Source organism: Periplaneta americana, chromosome 16, assembly GCF_040183065.1.
Source record: "Periplaneta americana isolate PAMFEO1 chromosome 16, P.americana_PAMFEO1_priV1, whole genome shotgun sequence".
Taxonomy (NCBI): Eukaryota; Metazoa; Arthropoda; class Insecta; order Blattodea; family Blattidae; genus Periplaneta; species Periplaneta americana.
The window spans coordinates 173,820,275-173,844,033 of NC_091132.1; the positions used below are offsets into that span (position 1 = coordinate 173,820,275).

Here is a 23,759-nt window from a genome sequence, read left to right on the forward strand (position 1 = left end):
ATATGACTATCGACAACTCCATTTTGATAATAAATCCTGACCTAGGTGTTTTTATTTTAATAAATTTAAGAAAAAATTAAGCAAATTATTTAATGATGAAAGAGTGATGGAACGGAGAAAAATTCTCTCCAGCGCCGGGATTTGAACCCGGGTTTTCAGCTCTACGTGCTGATGCTTTATCCACTAAGCCACACCGGATACAATCCCGACGCCGTTTAGAATCGTCTCAGATTAAGCTCCATCTCTTGGGTTCCCTCTGGTGGCCGCCCTCTGCACTACGTCATAGATGTCTATGAACGCAGGACCGAAGTTCCATACATGTGTTGAGGTGCACTCAGATGAGTGACTGATTGGCCGGGATCCGACGGTATGGGCGCCGTCTTAAATCACAAAGTGATTTATTACGCATATCACATTTATTTTGATGTACCGAAGTACATATGATATTTCCATGCAGATATTCTGCGTCATCACATGATGAAAGAGTGATGGAACGGAGAAAAATTCTCTCCGGCACCGGGATTTGAACCCGGGTTTTCAGCTCTACGTGCTGATGCTTTATCCACTAAGCCACGCCGGATACAATCCCGACGCCGTTTAGAATCGTCTCAGATTAAGCTCCATCTCTTGGGTTCCCTCTGGTGGCCGCCCTCTGCACTACGTCATAGATGTCTATGGCGCCGGAGAGAATTTTTCTCCATTCCATCACTCTTTCATCATGTGATGACGCAGAATATCTGCATGGAAATATCATATGTACTTCGGTACATCAAAATAAATGTGATATGCGTAATAAATCACTTTGTGATTTAAGACGGCGCCCATACCGTCGGATCCCGGCCAATCAGTCACTCATCTGAGTGCACCTCAACACATGTATGGACTTCGGTCCTGCGTTCATAGACATCTATGACGTAGTGGAGAGGGCGGCCACCAGAGGGAACCCAAGAGATGGAGCTTAATATGAGACGATTCTAAACGGCGTCGGGATTGTATCCGGCGTGGCTTAGTGGATAAAGCATCAGCACGTAGAGCTGAAAACCCGGGTTCAAATCCCGGCGCCGGAGAGAATTTTTCTCCGTTCCATCACTCTTTCATCATGTGATGACGCAGAATATCTGCATGGAAACATCATATGTACTTCGGTATATCAAAATAAAAAAAAATTATTTAATATTCATGTCCCTTTCCTTTTTTTTTCTTTTTCTTAATTTCATCCCTTGTTTCTCTTTCTTAATGTCAATATACTATTGATTCTCTACTTTTATCTTCGTAATTATTCCTGTTTTGTAATAATTGTATTGGTTTTATAATTTTATTAAAACTCGTTATATTCCATTTAGTACGAAATAGTTACTTATAGGAATATCCTCTGAATACGGTCTTGCTCAAACGGACGTTCATTACAATAGTAATTTTTATTTATTTTATATTGTATGTAGTAATAAATAGGCTACCGGTACTAATTTCTACCAGTTTCTCTCCCTTTCGCTGGTTTTGTAGTTTTATTGAAGTTTGGTTATGTTTCATTCAGTACAAAATAGTAATTTGTAGGAACTGCCCCCAAACACAAGCTTGGTCAACTGTGTGCGCGCAATATTATGTATTTATTTTATATTTTATGTAACTATAAATATATATAAATTAGTAACAATACTAATCTCTTTCGTCCGCTCGCAGTTTTTTTTTTTTTTTTTCAGACTGAAACATTGAATTCATCCACATCATATGAATACTTGTTCACTTGTGTGCAGTATGTTTTAGTCATGAGACTTCCTGCTGTCAATCATTTAGTAGCGTGTATCTTACTATGTCCAAAATGCATCTTTCAGACCAATCCAACAGAAATTTACGTCTAAAGCTCTCGAACTCGTAAATAGTACAATATTTTTTTTTTTTTTATTCTTTTACACTGCTCTTCTGTACTACAGATTTCTCTTCCTACTGTAACTCCGAACGCGATTTCTGCTCATTCAGAAAGTATTATTACTTTGTCTTTTTTCGTTTTATTACTAAGTAACCTTCCTTATAGGTTATAAATTTACGCAAGTTATTTAATTGTTTATATGCTTAATACTGGTAAATTGCTGGGATTTTTTAAAACTATATTTCTGGTTCTATTATTTGTCTCTCACTAGTTGATCTTGAATGTGTGTTAAATCTCAAATAAATGTTAACTATTAAACATTTGGTATTGCATTTATATATTTTTCGTGAAGAATTGTCATGCATGAATGTTGACAATTCCAAATTTAAGTAAACTCTTCCCGTAAGCTTGCCAACAGTCCCGATTTCGACCAATGCGTCCTGCGTCCCGAAATAATTTGCTCATGTATCAAAAGGTTTTTTTTTTGGTTATTTAATGACGCTGTATCAACTACTAGGTTATTTAGCGTCGATCAGATTGGTGATAGTGAAACGGTATTTGGCGAGATGAGGCCGAGGAATCGCCATAGATTACCTGGCATTCACCTTATGGTTAGGGAAAACCTCGGAAAAAACCCAACCAGGTAATCAGCCCAAACAGAATCTAATCCATTCCCAGGCACAGCTCTGGATCAGCAGACTAGCAAGTCTGCCAACTGAGCTACATTGATGGCTCTAAAAGAAATATACAGTACATAGCAAGCGGTTTACAAATCTAAACAATTCATCACTTGAGTTATACAGTTTATTATCCAATTTACAGCATATAGACCTCCAATTCATCAGTTAAGCTATACAAAAATCTATAATACATAGTAAATAGATTAATTCAATTTACAAGCATTTCTTAGTTGTGCTATGCAAACTTGTACAATTCATATCAAATAGATTAATTCAATTGACATGCAGAAACAATTCCTCAGTTCTGTAGAAGGTATGTGTATAGCATAGAAATTTGGTTAATTCTGTTAATTCTAAACTAGGGTGACCAGACGTCTCGTTTTGACGGTAATGTCCCTTTTTCAGCCTCTTGTCACCTGTCCCGAGGAAGGTATGCTCGTCCCGCCAAATTTCCTGTCTTTTTTTTAATTGCGTCCCGTTGCGTTATTGTTAAAATAATTTTTATTTCATTTAATAATCACATAAAACATTAATCCTATAATGTTTCCATCACATGTCATCGTAATGAATTAAATGAATGCCAAGTTAATCACAAAATGTCATTTCAAAAATGTGTATTGCATGGACTTCTATAGTGTCCTGAAGGGAAGGTTAACCCTTCTAGAGGAAATTCACTCATCAAAGAAATACGATGCTGATTATACAGTTGATCTTTGTGAAGAATATTAAAATAGTTAAAAGTCAATATTAGGCAAAAATGTTGTTATGAAAGAAGTTTAGAATATAATGACATGGATATAATGTAAGGTCCAGTTAATCTGAAGTATTTTTATACAAATAAATTAACCTAATTAATCCAGACTAGTAATATAAACAATTGTTAACAATGACTTACCCCAAATGTCCATACTATTCTATTATGTACTTGCATAATTATTATGGTTTAGTTATTGTAAACAGTGAAGTATTTATTACTTTAAAATAAATAAAATTGGTCTATATTGCTCACTGACATTATATAACACAAGTAATAATGAATATTTAGATAAAATATTGATGCATGTCAACTTTAATAAGTGTCCCGTTTTTTTCATTTTTGAAATCTGGTCACCCTAACCTAAACATTTTTTCATGGTCCTTCCAAACTTTAAGATACCATAATTAGGCAGTGTATTGTAGATTGTAATACATGTTACTCCTTTTTTTTATGTAACAGCGGGTAGTGGATGGAAATCTCATTTATGTCTTGTATTAAAATTATGATTAGTATTAAATGAATCTTGGCTTTTATACAAAAAATCATCAGGGAAAGAATGTACTCACAAGGTGAGATCTAGGTTTGTAAATTTTAGAATATCTTTGGCTAAACTATCGCTGACGCAATTCCCTTCGTACTTCTCTTATACACCTTGTATATACGAATTTGTGACAGATCAGGTTTGACTAGTTTCCGCTTTTATGTGTTTAGCTTCAAACGAGTTGCTCCAGAATATTAATATTTGGTTTGGGTTTCATCATTTTACATAGGAATACGCAAGCAATGGAGAAACTGAAAAATTCTGACCACGACATACTTGATGATACACCGTACTGGCATGAAATACATTACCTTCGTCATTTATTTTGTATAAATTATTGTGCATCTTGTAGGAAATCTGTGTCATTAAACGTCGAGGCATGAAATACATTAAGTCGTAAATTTGAGGCTCGCTGTTTCGTTTCAACTGTGTATTGGGATAACAAAGGTTAGAAATGCAAAGTTTTCGTTTTATAGATTATTCTTAATTTCCTTATAAGTTTTGATTTTACCATCTGATTTCCGCACAAAACAAAATCGGAGTACAGAATTTCCTGCAAATTTCGTACTTCGTATATTATGTAAAACGGGAACGAGAAACATTACTAACAGCATGTCTTTAAATAACACAGATTTGTATCCTGCTAACAATAACATGCATCCATTCCTTCGTCAATGTTGCTTCCAGTCACACATGGCATTTGTAAGCTCTGTTTCATTTCTCTACATTTGCAATCTGATGCAAGGACGAAAAAATCATATGTAGGGGTTATGTCTGTTTTCTGTCGGTGTAATAATTATGTCCATGAAGTGTAAGTGTTTTACTGTCGAAATAAGTGTAATAGAAATTGGCTATAGGGTCTATTTATAGTCAGTTAGCCTACTAAATTTCACAATTTTCCCGATTGTGTTGTATTTCATCGTAAGGATCATACAAGGTAATATAGGACATGACAAATGAATAAAAACTAGGATTAGGTGCAAAAGTAACACACATTAACAAAAGGAAATAAGTAACTACCAACAACATTATTTTTATATTTTCCTACTGCTACAATAATATTTTACAAATAAAATTGGACACTACTATAATACAGTAATTGGTCAAGATAGAGTATTCACCGGCCACTGAACGAATATTGCACATTTTTATTACTGCCAATGTGACACTATAAACCAATTTTCAATACTTTTATCACAGTCACAACACATTTCAATTCTTATTGTAAAATATATATATATATATATATATATATATATATATATATATATATATATATATATATATATATATTCAAGGAAGGCAGTAGGAGGCCTTCAGAAGCATTCGTGACAAATGTTGCAGCAGAGAGAGAAGATGAAGCTAGTGACATAATGGACAGCGACTAAGACTGAATTTCATTGAACATTAAAAGTATTCTTAACCCACTTCTTTCGGTTATAGACTACATACAGTACACATTTTGTATCATAATATACTAAGAAAGCTCAAATGCTGTCTTAAGACAGGAATGTTTCAGTGTTGTAAGTTATATTCTTATTATTCTTATAAATAGCCTAATATACAAATACTGGAAACCCTTGCATTTATATTACTTCTCCACAAAAATATTTCTTTGGCAAAATAATACAAGTGACTTTAGGACCTATTTATACCTAAACTGTTTTAGAATAGGTATTTACTATATGTATGTTAAAAATATAGGTACAAACATGTACAACTGTAGGTTTACAGCAACATAGTCGTGTAACAGATTTTATGCTCGACCATCCCGAAATGTAGTAATTATACATCTGGTAGCAGTCCTTTAATGCATGTCATTAAAGTACACCTATTCATTAAAGTTCAGGTTTTCGATTATTCTCGGATATGCAATCGAAAGACAACGAGGGAAACGTCACGGAGGCTGGAAATCCAATACTATCGCAGAAGATTATGTTCTGTTACTATAATAATTAGCGTTAATTGTAAATAATATTCAAATAAATTCAATTTGTCATCTCGTTTTTCAATTCTAAATCAATTTCCAGGTTATATCAAAATTAGTTAATGTTACATTACATCAAGGTCAATGACATTATTGTTCCTCGGAAAAAATCAATACTTTCGCGTCTGCGCACATCTCACAATTTAAGAGCTATGAACAAGGTCACTTCCAATCTTCTGTCATATACAAATAAAATGAATACTTCTGAATAATTTCAAGTTAGAAATATGGTCGAGCATAAAAAGTCGTATGAAACTTGCCTATAATGGTAATTAAGACGCTCGTATGAAAATTATGAAACTCGCTTGCGCTCGTTTCATAAACAAACATACTCGCTTCATAATTACTATCATTATAGGCTCGTTGCATAATATAGCTACTATTTTAATTTCCTTTTCAACTTCAAAGTCATTTATCTCTAAACTTATGTAACATCACTTGTATCGCTTTGCGCCTTGCCTTAATAATGAATGAAAATAAGCAATTCTAAGCATACCTACATTCACAGATGAGCTGAGGACGTAACTTACGGAGCATAACTGACATTTTTTAATAAAAGGTCGCGCTTAGTTCATATCGTAATAAGGCCTTCAATATTGCATACGTTTTCAATTGAAGTGAACCAAGTCGCATATGCAGCTCATAAACAGCATATTTCCTGGCACTGTTGTTTCAGTTATGATGGATGTGATCAAGATGGAGCCTGAGGTCGACCCATTGGCTGTACATTCAGGTGATAGCTCAGATACAGAAGAGGCAGATCATTGCCTGGATGTAAGTATAAGAGGCAATTCCTTGTAATCTATCAACTTCAAAACATTTTTATGTTTCGAATTCTCTAGAAGAAGTACTAGATCCCTTATTATCAATATAGGAAATTGTATTATTGTTGTTATAGGGTACTGAAAAACTCGCTAAATCAGTAATTGACAACAACTCGCTAGTGTTGCTAATGCCGATTTTGTACTGATTGAACACACTAGTATATAAGGCCCGTAACACACTTGAAGAGTTTTCGCCAGCGAGAAATGTGTTGCGAGAAAGAGGCGAAGAGCCTTCCTCCACACACTTGGCGAGTTCTCGATATCACAGATCACACCTCGCTATGATCATCTATGCACTGCCTTCATGCAGAAAGCATTTTTCTGATTATAGTAATGACTCGTTGGGGGAAATATTATAGGTTATGTATTTACGTATATTGTCGTACTTAAATATATAACCTGTAAGCATATTGTCGTACTTTACAAATTACGTACGAACGCTATGTTGAATCTGAGTATTCAGATGATGAGCAAATAGAGTTACATGAACATATTTTGTTAATGAAAAGAAAAAGTAGGCCTAAAATTAAAGCCAGAAATATCTGAAAATCACATTGTATCTTACGAAAATAAGGGAGAGTTTTGGACACAGGTTTCTGTTTGAATGATGATACGTTTAGGCGTTATTTCAGGTTCAATGGACCACAGCTTTTTGCCATTCATGATATGATAAGAGGATTCTTTGCTAAATTCTGATTAAAATTATGTAAACTATTAAGACATATAGACACATTATTTCAAATGTTTAATTAATACTATTAAATCTAATCAAAATAAAATATAGCCCTATTTGTTTTCAGATAACTTAATCTGATATTTGTCTCCAAATTTCTTCTTTAATTTTCGTGTTTTTATAGTTTTCATCCCGTGTATCATATAAATAGGCCTATGGGTGACATCGTACAATTTCGATAAGTTTCTGACTGCAATTATCAGCCATCTTTCCTCATTTTCAAATAAAAACAATACAATTCATCGTCACCTGTGATATCTTTTTCTACACTCAATCGCCATAAAGAGTATAAATATCAAACATCTTTGATAAATATGTCAAGAAAATTCTCTGAGCTACCGATTCCAGCGAGAAACTCGCGCGAGGTTTTTGCCTCGAACGAGAATCTCTTCCAGTGTGTGGACGTCCATTTGAATCCATGTTATCAATCTTTGAATTTTCTCGCAACACATTTCTCGCTAGCGAAAACTCTTCAAGTGTGTTACGGGCCTTATGGATAAGACATTAGACTTGACAAGGAAACAGTACGGAACGATTTCGGATCTACTCTTCAGCAAGGTAAGTAAATTATAATATAATAATAAATAGTTCATTAATAACAATACAAGTTATGTAATGTGCAATTTACATCTAAATGAGTATAAAAAATAAAAGAATTGAGATAAGAGAAAAGGAGAGAAGACAAGTCTAATTTAAGTTTTTTAACCTGCCCTAAAACCCTTTATTTCCGAGCTTATCCCATTAGATGGAAAACGGTATAAGTAACACCGACGAGTCATTCTCAACTACCGTAAATCTTTAAGCAATAGCAATTCAGTTCTCATGTCATTCATTGCATTGTATGTATTTGCTCATTTTGTTGTATATTAACCAAGCATTAGCACGCAAAAGGACACTAAAAAACTTTAAGACATTAATTCAGCGAACAACAGTGAATTACGAAATTGTCTATGTATTCCACAGGAAGAAAGAACATTAGAGAGCACGGACTCCAATTACGATGCCAAATGGGAAAAAGAAACTGAGGGAACTCCACTGCCCAGTAAATGCCCACTGGTGAAGAGTGAGTCTGTTGTGAGTGAAATTTATTGATTTTTCTGTTCCCAGCTCGTGCTTTTCGAACACTTTCTATTTTCTATTAGTAGGCTAACATCTTCATAAAGCCTAACTCAGAGTGCTGTTATATTACATGATTTTAAATTCTTCAGTATCATTCTTACAATTTTATCTCAGTTTGTTGGACTCTAATGGCGTGCATTAACATCCGTTAAAAACACAGTAATCATAGGTTATGAAATGACAATTGATAAGCAACCTTGGTTGAAATGTAATTTCTGTGCACCATTCATAATCACCGATTACTTAAAAATTGTTAACCAGCGTAAAATCTACGATGATATACTGTTTCTACAAAATTACTAAAGGAAAGCATCCATTCCTCTGCAAAGATAATAATTAACTTCTAAAAACAACTCTTCTTACTCCGTTCTACATGAAAACGAACGTGTCCTATATTTTCGTGTTGAATTTGTTTGCCTTTGGGCGCTGTTATGTTTGCGAGTTGTATTTCTTTGTTTTTCAGTGCTGTTAGGTTAAAATCGTACAAAATTGAAAACGAAATGCAAAAATTATTATATCCCAAGTGATTTTGAAGTATTGATAGACTTAATTACTATATTAAAATATATTTTATATGAAAAAGATGGAGTATCCATAAAGGAAAACGATGAAGATTAGTGGGAATGTGTGTATGACCCAGGACCCAGTTAATGAAAGTTTTATTTAAAATATTTCTAAATACAGTAAAACATTCTTAATCCAGACTAATTGTGGGGATAAATTGACTGGTTTAACAAAAGTTCGGATTAACTGAAATATCCTAAAAGAAGAATAGAAAGTGCTTTAAAACTGCGTTTATAGCAACAAAACACGTTTATTGTGGTGTATTTAAAGGGAATAGGCCTGAATAATACACTATACAGTACAGTAGTTCTAATATATAAAAGTGTCTCTTAAAACAAGGTTTTTTAATTTTTCCAAACACACACACACACACACACACACACACACACACACACACACACACACATATATATATATATATATATACCTTTTTTTTTTTTGCCTATTCAGATTTTACGAGATTTTACCAATTTATGTAAAATATCACCCTAAAATAATAACATACATCCAATATTTATAAGCTATAGACAGTTTTTTGCAGTTTTCGGAAACCTTAGTAGCTAAGAACATGTGTATCTTCTGAAATAAGCGATTGATTTACTGATTTCAGGAAGAGCCGTTTGGCGTGGTTACTGTTAAAAAGGAGATTAAGGAAGAAGTGACGACAGAAGAACATGAGATCTTCACGGAGAGGTGAGTGGAGAATGTATGTCGTCAATTTACGCACAGTTTTGTTAGTTGAAAATGTTGATGTAGATCATTTATAAATTGTTTTGTATTAAGGTAATGTATGATCATCCTGCACGTGTAGAATAAGGGTTTGATCCTTAACAAAATAACAAATTACAATTTATTCTCTATTTGTTTATATTAATGAGTGTTCTTTTCTCAACAATTTTATATATAATCTGTATATATTCCGAGAATATTTATATTCATTAAATGTTCTTACTCAAATATTCGCTTCATAGTGATCAGTAATATAGATTCAACTTTAAACGTTGTTTTCCGAAATCTGCATTACCAAAGTTATTGTATTGTATTATATTTATTAACATTCCATGGCATTCATACATTGCTTACAGCTAGAATATGGAACAAGTCAAAAAACTTAATACTATTATAAAGTCTTAATTTATAGTCACAGTCTAGATGAAATATATACAGACGAGATTTACAATATAGTCTACTAGTACAACACAAAGTTTTAGTATCAATTTCATGAAGTGTTATTGAATGTCATGAATTCACCTACAGAATAGAAGGCGTGAGAAATTAGGTACTTCTTTAATTTGGCCCTAAATAATCTTATGTTTTGAGTATAATTTTTTATATTGATAGGGAGGCTATTAAAAATCTTTACTGCCATCACGATAGACTTGCCGATGGAGTATGAAAGTAATTTTTTTGACGTGTATTTATGCTATGAACTGTTGAATTAGTTACAAAGTTTTCACGATTACGTACGAGGAAGATTATTAATGAAAAGATATACTGACAAGCCATGGGCATTATTTGTAGTTTTTTTGAAATAGTCCTACACGATTCCCTAGATTTTGCACCTATCATTATTCTAATTACTCTTTTTTATAATAGAAATATATTGTTACCATCTGTGGAATTTCCCCAGAATATTATTCCAAAACTCATTATCGAGTGGAAGTTTGCAAGTAGTACACTTTGTAGTAAAACTATTTGAGCTGTAGGCGTATTGTTATATTTTCAGACTATCTTTGCTGTGTACAGTAAAATTCTGCTACCATGTAGATTTATTGAAATATATTAATATTATTCTAACCTGCAGTACAACTGAATAGACTACAGTGGACTTTATGTTGTCAGCAAACAGCTGGATACATTAAGAAGATTGATTGATTGATATTGATTCTAACCTGCAATAAGTAGATCAAATATTTATGTATAGTATTAAAATGCAAAATCTTCTACAGTCAATTGTTTTTTATTATTGTCTGTTGTATTCAACATCGACTTTCACGAGGCCTTGGAAATTATAACACGAAATTAAATTACATTGTTGATACATCATGAAGGCTAAAATCTGGAAGACAATTAATACAGTAAGTATATTTATGCAGTCCAGAACCGTATTATGAATTTCTCGATGCAGTTGTACATAGTGAGCAGGCTGTATTTATCCAACTGAATTCTTTGAAATCACAAGGATTGCCATCACATAATTGAATACTTAATATTGAATCACCGATACTACTATTGCGAAAAATATTGACCCACCAAAATTATGCAATGTAGTGAGAATTGGTGAGAAAAAAGTAATGAAAAACGTAATAGAAGTGACAATATTAACTGTCAAAACGAAAGAAGAAGTTTTTATCCCATGTAATCCTATGATTCCCACTAAAATGCCTTTCGATTTTAAGCAATTGCAATTTCAATGCGACTAGCATTTGTAATGGTCATCTATTAAAATGAAGCTCAAGGACAGTCGCTCAAAGTTGCAGACATCAATTTAAAAACTGTGTTTTTTTCACATTCTCAACTATATTTTATAAAAAGGAGTGAAAAAAAATTTACACATATAAAAAAGCACTTCAATGATACTTTTGTCATTTTGCTAATGTAGTATGTGAATGTACGTAAGCCCACTCAAAATAACACTTTATTAATTTTAAAATATATGTAGTGTTATTCATGTCCGAAAATTTATTACTGCGAAATTCTATCAGTATAATCAATGTTGTAGTATGTTATGCGTTGTAGAAAGAACAATGTCTTAATTTCTAAAATACCGGTATATGTCTCTCAGAATATTAGTCTTTATGTTAAAAAATGACTTCTTGCGTATTTATATTGTATCTGTATTCTGTATATAAATAATATAATTAATATGTTCTGAATTTGTGAGATATAATTTCTCAAGTCATGATTAAAAAAACTGGGTATTATATAAGCAGGCGTACAGCGATCAAGGGGTAAAAAAAATCTTTCAATGTAAATTAAAATATACCTATAGGCTATATTCATTCTTTGGTAGAACTGATACAGAGATAAATTTTGGTTCACGATGACACCCCAATGGGTTCAGACTGGGAACAAGGAAATTCCCTGTTCATCGTCACCTGTCTCTGAAATTTAAGTGAATGCATATATAGACATGAAGTTACGTGAAATGTATGTCAGCACAGCATAGATCAATGTACAGATCTTATAATTTCTTTATCTCTGCTTCTGTGCAGCGTCACGTTTGTGATGGGAAGGAAAGGAGACTGGTGAAAGGTTGTAATGATTTTGGACAAGCTGACTCGCACGACTACGATAAGCCATTTGGAATTTAACAGTCACTGACCGGCAGAGATAAAATATAAGATCTGTAGAACATTGAGTTAACGTTAAGTGGGTCGAGGGGTATGTTTTTGTTTTGCTGAACTTCAAGGCAATGCTGGAGGTGTGCTGCGGACAAGAAAGATTGGGCGAGAGCTGTAGGAGAAGCCAGAGTCCTTTGTGGACTCTAGAGAATGGAGAATGAAAATCAAAGCAATGCTAACTCATTTAAAGTTTGTGTGGCTGTAGCCTGTATATATTTTCGTTTGGTTTTATTTAATTTATAGTTCGATTTTCTGTTATTTTATTTGTATTTCTGGTAATGTAGAAGAGAAGTTCTGACGGCCTTAACACCGCCGAAATAAGTAAACACACATATATATATATATATATATATATATATATAGACACACACACACATACAAATTTAAAAAATTTGAACATAAGACACGTGATGAAATGTTTTCTTTCATTACCTGACCTACAGTTGTTTTAAATTGAATTAATCCTTTTTAGGCATTCGGCTAAGAAGTTCATTAATTGGTGTAAATGACTCTATGTAAAGATTTCATCTTTATGGACGAGGAAATCTTAGTAAAGACAGTTCGTTTTGGTTTTCTATAGTTGAGTTTCTGAGTTTTCCGAAAAGTCTAACAAGCAAAGAGGACAACCCGGGCAACACCGGGAGCTTTTAGCTAGTTTGTAATAATGAGATGATAGAATAATACATTTCCAAGATAGGTTAGTAAGTCAATTCATATTTTATGCTCGACCATGCCGAAATGTAGTAATTATACACCTGGTAGCAGCCCTTTAATGGACCTCATTAAAGTACACCTATTCATTAAAGTTCAGGTGTTCCACCAATCAGAAAACACCATTGTAGCAATATGAAAGCGCAAGTATCGATTATTCTCTGATATGCAATCGAAAGACAACTAGCGAAACGTCACGGAGGCTGGAAATCCAATACTGTCGCAGAAGGTTATGTTCTGTTACTATAATAATTAACGTTAATTGTAAATAATACTGAAATAAATTCAATTTGTCATCTCGTTTTTCAGTGTCTAAATTAATTTCAAGGTTATATCAAGATTAATTTTTATTTTACTCTCTATATTATGTGAAGGTCAATGACATTTCTTTCTCGGAAAAAATCAATACTTTCGCGTCTGCGCACATCTCACAATTTACGAGATATTGCACAAGGTCAGTTCCGCTCCCCAGTCAGATAAGAATAACATGAATACTTATGAATAATTTCAAGTTACAAATATGGTCGAGCATAAAAAGTCGTATGAAACTTGGCTGTAATGGTAATTAAGACGCTCGTATGAAAATTATGAAACTCCCTTGCGCTCGTTTCATAAACATACTCGCATCTTAATTACTACCATTATAGGCTCGTTGCATAATGTACTATTATTGTATAGGAGTACTTTATTTCTTCTAATCTTTATATACTTTCTTCTAATCGTGTAATAATCGATTAAATCCCACTAGAGTTGTGGTTTCCTCTAGATCAAAACCTCTAGTGAGATTACTCTTCTAAAATAATTGTGTGCTCAGATTCACCGTTCATATTGAGGTAACACAACAATAAATGTTTTTAAAAGTGAAGTTAAGAACAATGACGGATATTGACATTTTGTGTATAAGTTTATAAAAATTAGGAGGTTATTAAATGTAATTGGCACTTCGCTAGGATGTGACCTTATAAGCTTAACGATTAGAAAACTGAAAATTTTTATTGTATTCACCCGTGTTACTGTGCTAATGCCATTTTCTTTTTTTCAGTACTTTTATTAATTCTGATGAGACTGAGACGATGCAGATGAAATACATAATTCCTGATACTTGTGTGCCATCTGAGAACCTTGCCTCTGAAAGTGAACTCGAGTCGCAGACTCACGACCAGATAATGAGAAGAAAGATCAGTTTGCAGCCTCAGTCCACCAATGACAAAGAGAAAACTTCATACAAGTGCAACATCTGTGGGAAAGTATTAGGAACTCGCCGCGGTTTAAAAATGCACTTTCATTCACATTTTGGCGAAAAGACATTCGAATGTGACAATTGCGGGAAATGCTTCTACTTTTTGGGAACTTTAAAAAAGCATGTGCGCACGCACATGGACGAGAAACCATTCAAATGCGATACTTGTGGGAAATGCTTCTCGCAGTCGGGAATCCTAAGGGATCACGTTCGCACTCACACGGGTGAAAAGCCATTCAATTGTGATATCTGCGGGAAAGGTTTCTTAAAATCGGGAAATTTAATAGCGCACGTACGAACACACACCGGCGAGAAGCCATTCAAATGCGATATCTGTGGCAAATGTTTTTCTCAACCGGGAACTGTTAGAATTCATCTACGTACTCACACTAGAGAAAAGCCATTCAAATGTAATGTGTGTGAGAAATCCTTCTCACATGTAGGAAGCCTAAGATACCATGTTCGTACGCACACTTCCGGAACCAAGTTGAATGCAAAGTAAGTGGAATGAATATTCCTCAATACACAGAGTCAACGGTAAGTAATTTAATTAATTTCAGGGGGTTATTCTTTGAGATATTTCAATTATAAAGTTTAACACAATTTTGCTCGTTTTTGTTTTTAGAGATAAAAATTGTTTTACATGAAACATTTCATAGCGTGTTTTATAAAAGCCATTCATTTAATTCCCATTACGCTCAGTTAATTTTAGAGAGCAGTGTATCATCACAGTCTACTATATACAGTCGCGAAGCTCAATATGTAGTAAAAATGCAAACATGGGTAGTTGCCCACCACTAGAATCGCTACTATCGCCTCATCATCGCAGATCTCTCTCCTAGTAGACGACAAAATATGTTACACTTTCGTTGTGTTCTTTTGGAAAAATTAACACCTTCCTTCCATTATTGACATATTAAATGCATAAAGTTAATTTATTATTTTAATGAAGTATATTAAATTCCGCCATAAACTCGAAGATACCTGCAAGAAATAGGTTAATATTATTTTTGTTTGTGCAAAACGAACTGAAATTTACTATAATCGCTTCACTCATTCAAGATTATAGCGGTAATTAACTATGAAACCAATAAATATTAATTTGCATTTCCCTTTACAACAATAATAATGGAAATATGAATTAATGGAGTAACTTACGTGTACCGGTACTTGTAGTGTAGGATTACTTAGTTAACAAAGTGGGATGAGGTTAAGCAATAATAATCACACCAGAATTGAAAATAAAACGTGATCAATAAATTTTATTGTAACAGACTTTTTCTACGTCTTTAGTAAAGTAACAAATAAAAAAAAACAACAAAATTAACAGCTATAATTAAAAACATATCCTTTGAAAAAAAAAGTAGGCCTAAGCAATAATAATCCCACCAGAATTGAAAATAAAACGTGATCAATAAATTTCATTAAAGCAAACTTAATTTTTCTACGTCTCTAGTAAAATATTATTATTCCAATTATTGTATTTTAGCCATTAACATTTTCATTACAACCAATAACGAACATTTCACAAGCATCAATGTGAAATACGCAACGAGCTAGCACTCGATGGAAATACGACACAGTCGAAAGTCGACCGTGGACAGTCTATTGTTTCTAGTTGCTAACTGCTTGGAGCGCTTTATCACGAGATTTGCAAAAAATCACCTCAAGCTTCGCGACTGTATATAGTAGACTGTGGTATTATGATAATAAATGGTTGAAAGAATTTCAAATTTGTCCTGTAAGGGCCGAATTCATAGTCAACACTTATCGTAAGGAAAGTCTTAAGCAGTTGCTTACAATGATTTCCAATTCATAAATCCCACTGGTGAACACTTATTCAAATAAGGTAGCTTTTCAGCTTATTCAAGTGTTTCCTTATATGCATTGTAATCAGCTGATTCAGTGTACAATGGATGATGATTATGAGTTTGCTGAATTTATTGAGTCCTATAATAAAAATGAAAATGTGTTTCGGCAAAACAAAAGATATATCAGAGATATGGAAAACCCTTTAGAGATGTACAGTGACCAGCAATGAGGAGATATCTTTTCGATAAAAAGAGTGTTGTGGATATTCTGGTGTCTCTCATTGAAATTCACAATACAACCATGAGGTTTACCGATTTCACCACTGCTGAAAGTACTGGTTGCTTTGAGATTTTATGCTACAGCATCATCTCAGGTACATTTATTTTTATATTTTTTTTTTTTTTTTTTTTTTTTTTTTTTTTTTTTTTTTTCCCGAAAAGTATTCAGGCCCCAACGAAGTGTTGTTTGCATTTATGTTTGTATTCTACCCAAAGAATAAGCTGTTACAATTTCCGTAATTATACCACTTCCACTTTGTTTACCATAAGAATAACTGAAAAATAAATTAAAATTATTTACTTACAGGAATATTTCCAAGTTTACAATAAACCCAACTGCAATTTTATCCCATGTCAATTTCTTCTTTCGGAGAGAACAATTATCAGATTTTTTTACTTTCGATTATATCTATATTTCATAACTAGTTATCTTAGCTCACTTCTTTCTTCTTCTGTAAAATGCTTTCTCGACATTTTGTATAATTTTTAGCTCTATAACATTTACTTCTGTATTTGTGTACAATAATAGTACCGATTTAACAATTTGAACGCTCTGGAAAACAATTGAATGTACGATAGCGCTCACGTCTAGCCAAGTTGCCATATTTCTTTCGATGTCAAGGGAATGCTCAGGGCATATGAATGAGTAGCGTCTCTGCAATACGATCTGAAATAAGTGCTAAGGAAACGCTCATTACTTAAGTGTTTCCTCATTTTATAAGTGACGACTATGAATTCGACCCTAAATGTCCAGATATTTGATCCGAACAAATGTAACATTGTAAAATTCCTTCTCAGAACGAAAATTTGAATTCAGATCTAATGGAACATCTCAGGATCCCCAAATGAAGACTGGCTGCAGTGCAATAAACGTGGGAATTGGTGACATGAAAATCGTTCAAGTTATGATAGCGAAAACTCCGTTTGTGGAATCTATTAAAGTGCTCATTTAATGTGACATTCTTATGATTTGTTTCAATTAAATTTACTAGTTTGCGCAGCATGTTTTGCGTTGATTTTCATTCTAACATTCTTTCAACTTAATTACAATTATTTCTTCCCCTTGCTGCATATAATTCTGCCAGTTCATGCTTTAGGTTTTGCATTAATTTCCATGGTGCGATATTTATTTGTTAACTATAAAATATTTAATTTCCATATTTAAAAATAATTTTGTAAATTTATGTAGTAAATATTGTATATTTGTTTTGAGATCTTTGCCCCTGTTTCAGTGACAAAGATCCTAATTCTTGTATCTAATTTAAAGTACGTACCATATGTAAAATAAAATGTAAAATTTGCGCAATTTGACAGGAGGTAAAGAAAATTATAAGGTACATTTAACCATCGAACATCAAACTGAGGTTATAATAATGAAAAATGTGACCAGAAGAATAATAATCATAACAATTGAAGAGCTTTGAAAGGACCAGTAATATTTGGGTATTTCACCCCTCCCTCCAGTTGTGTAGTGTTCCTACTTTTCGCACACTGATATTACATCTATGATAGTAAGGCTTGTAACACATTACACTGAGAACTATGTAGTATGTGTGTAGACATATTACAGCGAGAAATATGTTGCTACACAGTGGAGCCATATCTGTATAGATAATTAAAACACGAATTTTATTACGCCATACAGAATGCACTTTCATCGAAAACCTTGTATATAATACTATGTTCTTTGGGTTTGATATACGCTGATAGGAATTTGAACATCTGACTTTTTATTAATTGTTCAATTTCATTCACGTAATATACATTGTGTAGGCTACAATAAGGTTTGCTTGCCTTTGGAAATAGAAAATACAGGTAGTTGGATAGCTATGTTTCAAAGAATAGCTAGCCAACCAATGTCAGCTATATCTTATTTTGAGCATTACTCCATGCTAAAGGAAAGCATTGTCTATAGCATGACAAACGCATTACATATTTCTCGCTGTTGTGTGTTAGGCCCGTAACACACTTGCAGAGTTTTCGCCAGCGAGAAATGTGTTGCGAGAGAATTAAAAAATTGATAACATGGAATCAAATGGGCGTCCACACACTGGAAGAGATTCTCGTTCGAGGCAAAAACCTCGCGCGAGTTTCTCGCTGGAATCGGTAGCTCAGCGAATTTTCTTGACACATTTATCAAAGTTGTTTGACATTTATACTCTTTATGACGATTGAATGTAGAAAAAGATATCACAGGTGGCGATGAATTGTATTGTTTTTATTTGAAAATGAGGAAAGATGGCTGATAATTGCTGTCAGAAACTTGTCGAACTTGTACGATGTCACCCGTAGGCCTATTTACAGTATATGATACACGGGATGAAAACTATAAAAACACGAAACTTAAAGAAGAAATCTGGAGACAAATATCAGATTATCTCAAAATCAATAGGGCTATATTTCATTTTGATGAGATTTAATAGTATTAATTAAACATTTGAAATAATGTATCTGTATGTCTTCACAGTTTACATAATTTTAATCAGAGCATAGCAAAGAATCCTCTATCATATCATGAATGGCAAAGAACTGTGGTCCATTCAACCTGAAATAACGCCTAAACGTGTCATCATTCAAATCGAAACCAGTATCCAAAACTCGCTCTGTGATTTTCAGACATTTCTGGCTTTAATTTTATGCCTACTTCTTCTTTTCATTAACAAAATGTGTTCATGTAACTCCATTTCCTCATCACCTGAATACTCAGATTCAACATAGCGTTCGTACGTAATTTGTAAAGTACGACAATGTACTCACAGGTTATATATTTAAGTACTACAATATACGTAAATACATAACCTATAATATTTCCCCCAACGAGTCATTACTATAATCAGAAAAATGCTTTCTGCATGAAGATAGTGCATAGATGATCATAGCGAGGTGTGATCTGTGATAGCGAGAACTCGCCAAGTGTGTGGAGGAAGGCTCTTCGCCTCTTTCTCGCAACACATTTCTCGCTAGCGAAAACTGCAAGTGTGTTACGGGCCTTAAGGGGCTGAGACCAATGATAATTGTATTCCATTCCGCCCCCACTAGTTTGCATGAAGTGTCCCTACTTTTCATTGTCGAAAGGTGGAAACCCTACTCATGACAGACTATTCCCCCACATCTAGTTGCAGCCAATATTGCAGTCTTACGGTTTTATTAATTGAAAATGTTTTACTAAATCATTAATTGAAGACCTCTCCGGAATAAGGATGTAACCAACAAAACTGTAATTCATGTTTCAGGAGAAAGGAAAAAAGTTTCAGATTCGTATTTCATTAGGCTTGTTTTTACTATCATAACCATTTGACTAAGTAATGGTACAAGTTTATTTAGCCGTAGAACGCAATAATTTGTAGTTGTTAAGAAATGCTTTAAAATTATTTTTCCACACACCATATGGTCGACCTGGTTAGCCAGTTGGTATAGCGCTGACCTATGCCCGAGGTTGCGGGTTCGATCCCGGGCCAGGTCGATGACATTTAAGTGTGTTTAAATGCGACAGGCTCATGTCAGTACATTTACTGGCATGTAAAAGAACTGAGGGACAAAATTCCAGCACACTGGCGACGCTGATGTAGGCCTAACCTCTGCAGATGCGAGCGTCGTTAAATTTTATTTTATTGGGTTATTTTACGACACTGTATCAACATCTAGGTTATTTAGCGTCTGAATGATATGAAGGTGATAATGCTGGTGAAATGAGTCCGGGGTCCAGCACCGAAAGTTACCCAGCATTTGCTCGTATTGGGTTGAGGGAAAACCCCGGAAAAAACCTCAACCATGTAACTTGCCCCGACCGGGATTCGAACCCGGGCCACCTGCGGCAACCACCTGGTTTCGCAGCCAGACGCGCTGACCTTTACTCCACAGGTGTGGAATCGTTAAATATAACATAACAATTTACATCATAATTATCAAGAATCTGATGTTACATCCTTCTTCTGGGGAGATTTTCAATTATTACGTCCAATTTTCATCTTTTCTAAATAAATTAACTTTTACATATTGAATAAGTCTATTACCAGGCAGTACATCTCAATTGATAGTATGTGTCACAGGAAAAACAATTGAAGGGCTGAGAATGAGATTGTCCTAAGCCACACTCTTAACAAAAATGTTTGTTTTATGCTAGTTCATTTCTTTCACTGCTAATAGCATTGGACTGTATCATTCTCGTTTGTATACATCTGAAGTCAGTCTGATATCTGATTAGTGTAACACGTATCTAGTCAGCGATGTATGCAATGGAGGGCGAAAGGAACTGGCCACTCCACCCCATTATCTCGTGGTTTAATTGTCTCATAACTTGTAGTGTTCAGACCCTTTCTTCGGACAGTTGACTAAACAACAATACTGAACAAGGACAATGGAGTGAATGTTAATTTATTGTTATGAATGTATTAATATTAGTTTTTATTGCTATATATAATAGAAAATAAATACATATTATATGGATTTATATAAGTTACTGCGCCAGAGTGGAGAAAGAGTTACATACCTAGCTGATCACCTGTGCCGTTACAATTATAACCAAGTACACAGTGTCGCCAACATATGGGTGTGACGTTTGTCTGTGACGTGTTACCCCCCCCCATCCCTTCCTCTCTCTCTCTCTCACAAAACATTACTTAAAGGTGGTACATCTGTTACTGACAGGTAAGGTAGCTTTGATGAACAGCTGCGTTAATGTAAATTAGATGTTTTGCACAGACAGTGATAGGGTTTATTAATAATTTGAAGTGTAATTCTCGTTCTATATTAATATTTTGGAACCTATCAGCGTTAACATTACAGTACATTGTTTTCTAGATAGATAGATAGATAGATTTATTCGTTCCATAATATTCTTACATTTGCTTTATAGCATAGAATAAAGAACATGTCCAATTCTTACGTTTAACAATAAAATGCAAATATGAAATAAGTACAGAATTAATACCTTAATAACAATATTTTATACAATGTAATATGTTTACCATTTAATAGTATTAAAATATTTACACAGTATTGTGAAATGTCAAGAATTCATCTACAGAATAGAAAGTGTGAGATATTAATTAATTTTTTAGTTTTACCTTAAATAATGCAGGGTTTTGGCTATAATTCTTAATGTCTTCAGGAAGACTATTGAACATTTTTATCGCCATGTAACGTACTCCCCTTTGAAAGCATGATAAATTTGATGATGGCGAATGAAAATCATTCCTTCTGCGGGTATTTATACTATGTATGGCTGAGTTAGTTGGAAAATTTTCTTTGTTACATAAGAGGAAATTTATTTCAGAGTATATGTATTGATTTGTTAAGGTTAGAAACTTTATTTTTTTTTTTTTAAATAATCTACATGATTCTCTAGCCTTGTCGACCTGGTTGGCGAGTTGGTATAGCGCTGGCCTTCTATGCCCAAGGTTGCGGGTTCGATCCCGGGCCAGGTCGATGACATTTAAGTGTGCTTAAATGCGACAGGCTCATGTCAGTAGATTTACTGGCATGTAAAAGAACTCCTGCGGGACAAAATTCCGGCACATCCGGCGACGCTGATATAACCTCTGCAGTTGCGAGCGTCGTTAAATAAACCATAACATTTAACATTTCTCTAGTCTTTGCTCCAACTATTCTAATTGCTCTTTTTTCTTTTTGTAATAATATATTTTTACTATCTGCAGAATTTCCCTAAAATATTATTCCGTAGGACATAATGGAGTGAAAATAGGCAAAATATATTGTCTTTAAGATACTGCTGTTTACAAATTGTTGTAACAACCTAATTGCGAATCATGTTGAGCTAAGTTTGGGGGTTATTTCTTTGATATGATTTTTCCAATTTATTGTATTATTAATATGCAAACCAAGAAATTTCTAGTAGAGGTATATTGTTGATATTTGTGTCCAATGTTTCAGAGATTCTTATTTTATTAACAAAAAATTTCATACGTGGTTATGTTTCACTCTCTGCTGGTGTATATTTAGGTTATGTGGGTTATATGAGAAGATAGTTAACCCTTTGCAGCACAAATTAATTTTTTATGTTTTTCATTTCATGGACCATAACAAAGCTTCGATCAATTTTTTTCAACATTTTAACTCTGCACACAATTTCAAAACATAGATGGCACCTCTATGTATACTCAAGAAGTGGTTTCTTGATGGAATATCTGTGCCATAAAATTGAGAGAGAAAGAAAACAATGGTTCTTTTGAACCGCTATGCTGCAAAGAGTTAAGTGACAGGAGGACGAGGAATGTGACAAGGTTAGGTCAGGCTATTTGAGGGACTAGCAAAGTGACGGGAGACTTAGAATTGCAGGCGAGTTTCGTAAGATCGAATTAGTGACAGGTTTAGGTTTTGGTATGCCTTGGAAAAAAGGGCACATTCCTAGACAATTGAGAGTATGTGCAAGGTATAGCAAAAGCGTAAACTAACCTAACACTGGTTCGACCTTACAAAAACTTCCTTTTCCTCTGTGATCCGTAATATGCTGCCCTTCATTGCTACCGACTCCTTCGACTTGGGAGGAGTGATCCCTCGTGCCCTCATCTCTCTACACGCCCCCACTTTCACTGGAAATTTCGACCCTTATTTTGGGTGTAAAATTTTCGTTGGCACTCAATTTCTTTGTTTGCTATATCTATGACTCTTCTAGAACCCAAAAATGCAAATACATTTCTATCTTAATGTGGAAATGCTATAGTAAAGAAATACATATCGCGTACCAATTAAAACCTCGCTCACATTTTACTTTGGTTCACCAGGCAGAATGGTATTATTGTTTCGCTATCATCTTTCCAGTCCTTCACGGCCATTATTTTGTAAGATTGATAAACAACGTTATTAAAGCAGTGAATAACTTTATGGCAGCTGAGAGTTGTCTTTTTTTCGGTAAAATACGAGCTATTTTCACTGAACTAAAATAAAACCCTGACGCGGTTATTACGTAGTTAACGCTTTTGCGAAGATTGCTTCGAAAATTGACTTCGTCGATTGCAATGTTATACCTTGAATCACATCATAATATTTTTCCTTTATTTCGCTATGATAACCTAAATTAATATGTTACTAAATCTCTATTTTCTTTCCGTGCATTCAAGAGAACGCCATTATATTCCGTAAACCTTGCAATTGACTACTGAAGTCAGTTCTTAAATCTGCAGTGCTCGGGAAAAGTGACTTAAGTCAGTTTCCACAAAACTTTTTTGATAATTTATTGACAACTTACGGAACATCTGCTCGCTTGGAAAAAAAAAATACATAAGTATTCCTCCCATTACAATAATTCATACAGAAAAAAAATCAAATCGACATAAACCAGTG

At 33.9% G+C, this 23,759-nt stretch overlaps 1 protein-coding gene across 1 annotated transcript; it reads left to right on the top strand.

Annotated features, from left to right (window-relative positions):
• The first annotated feature begins 4,143 nt into the window (after positions 1–4,143).
• Positions 4,144–20,903, top strand: LOC138691976 (gastrula zinc finger protein XlCGF17.1-like). Its single transcript, XM_069814678.1, has 6 exons — positions 4,144–4,292; positions 6,509–6,606; positions 8,353–8,463; positions 9,683–9,765; positions 14,170–14,904; positions 17,256–20,903. Exons 2-5 carry the CDS (start codon positions 6,511–6,513, stop codon positions 14,867–14,869), a joined length of 990 nt encoding a protein of 329 aa, XP_069670779.1. The 5' UTR covers positions 4,144–4,292; positions 6,509–6,510; the 3' UTR covers positions 14,870–14,904; positions 17,256–20,903.
• Positions 20,904–23,759: the final 2,856 nt, after the last annotated feature.

What these genes read in the sequence shown, in the direction of transcription:
- LOC138691976 (XM_069814678.1), top strand. Translation starts at nt 6,511, where the DNA reads ATGATGGATGTGATCAAGATGGAGCCTGAGGTCGACCCATTGGCTGTA. An exon ending in AGGCAGATCATTGCCTGGAT is followed by an intron (nt 6,607 to 8,352) that starts GTAAGTATAAGA and finishes TGTATTCCACAG; the next exon opens with GAAGAAAGAACATTAGAGAG. An exon ending in CATGAGATCTTCACGGAGAG is followed by an intron (nt 9,766 to 14,169) that starts GTGAGTGGAGAA and finishes TCTTTTTTTCAG; the next exon opens with TACTTTTATTAATTCTGATG.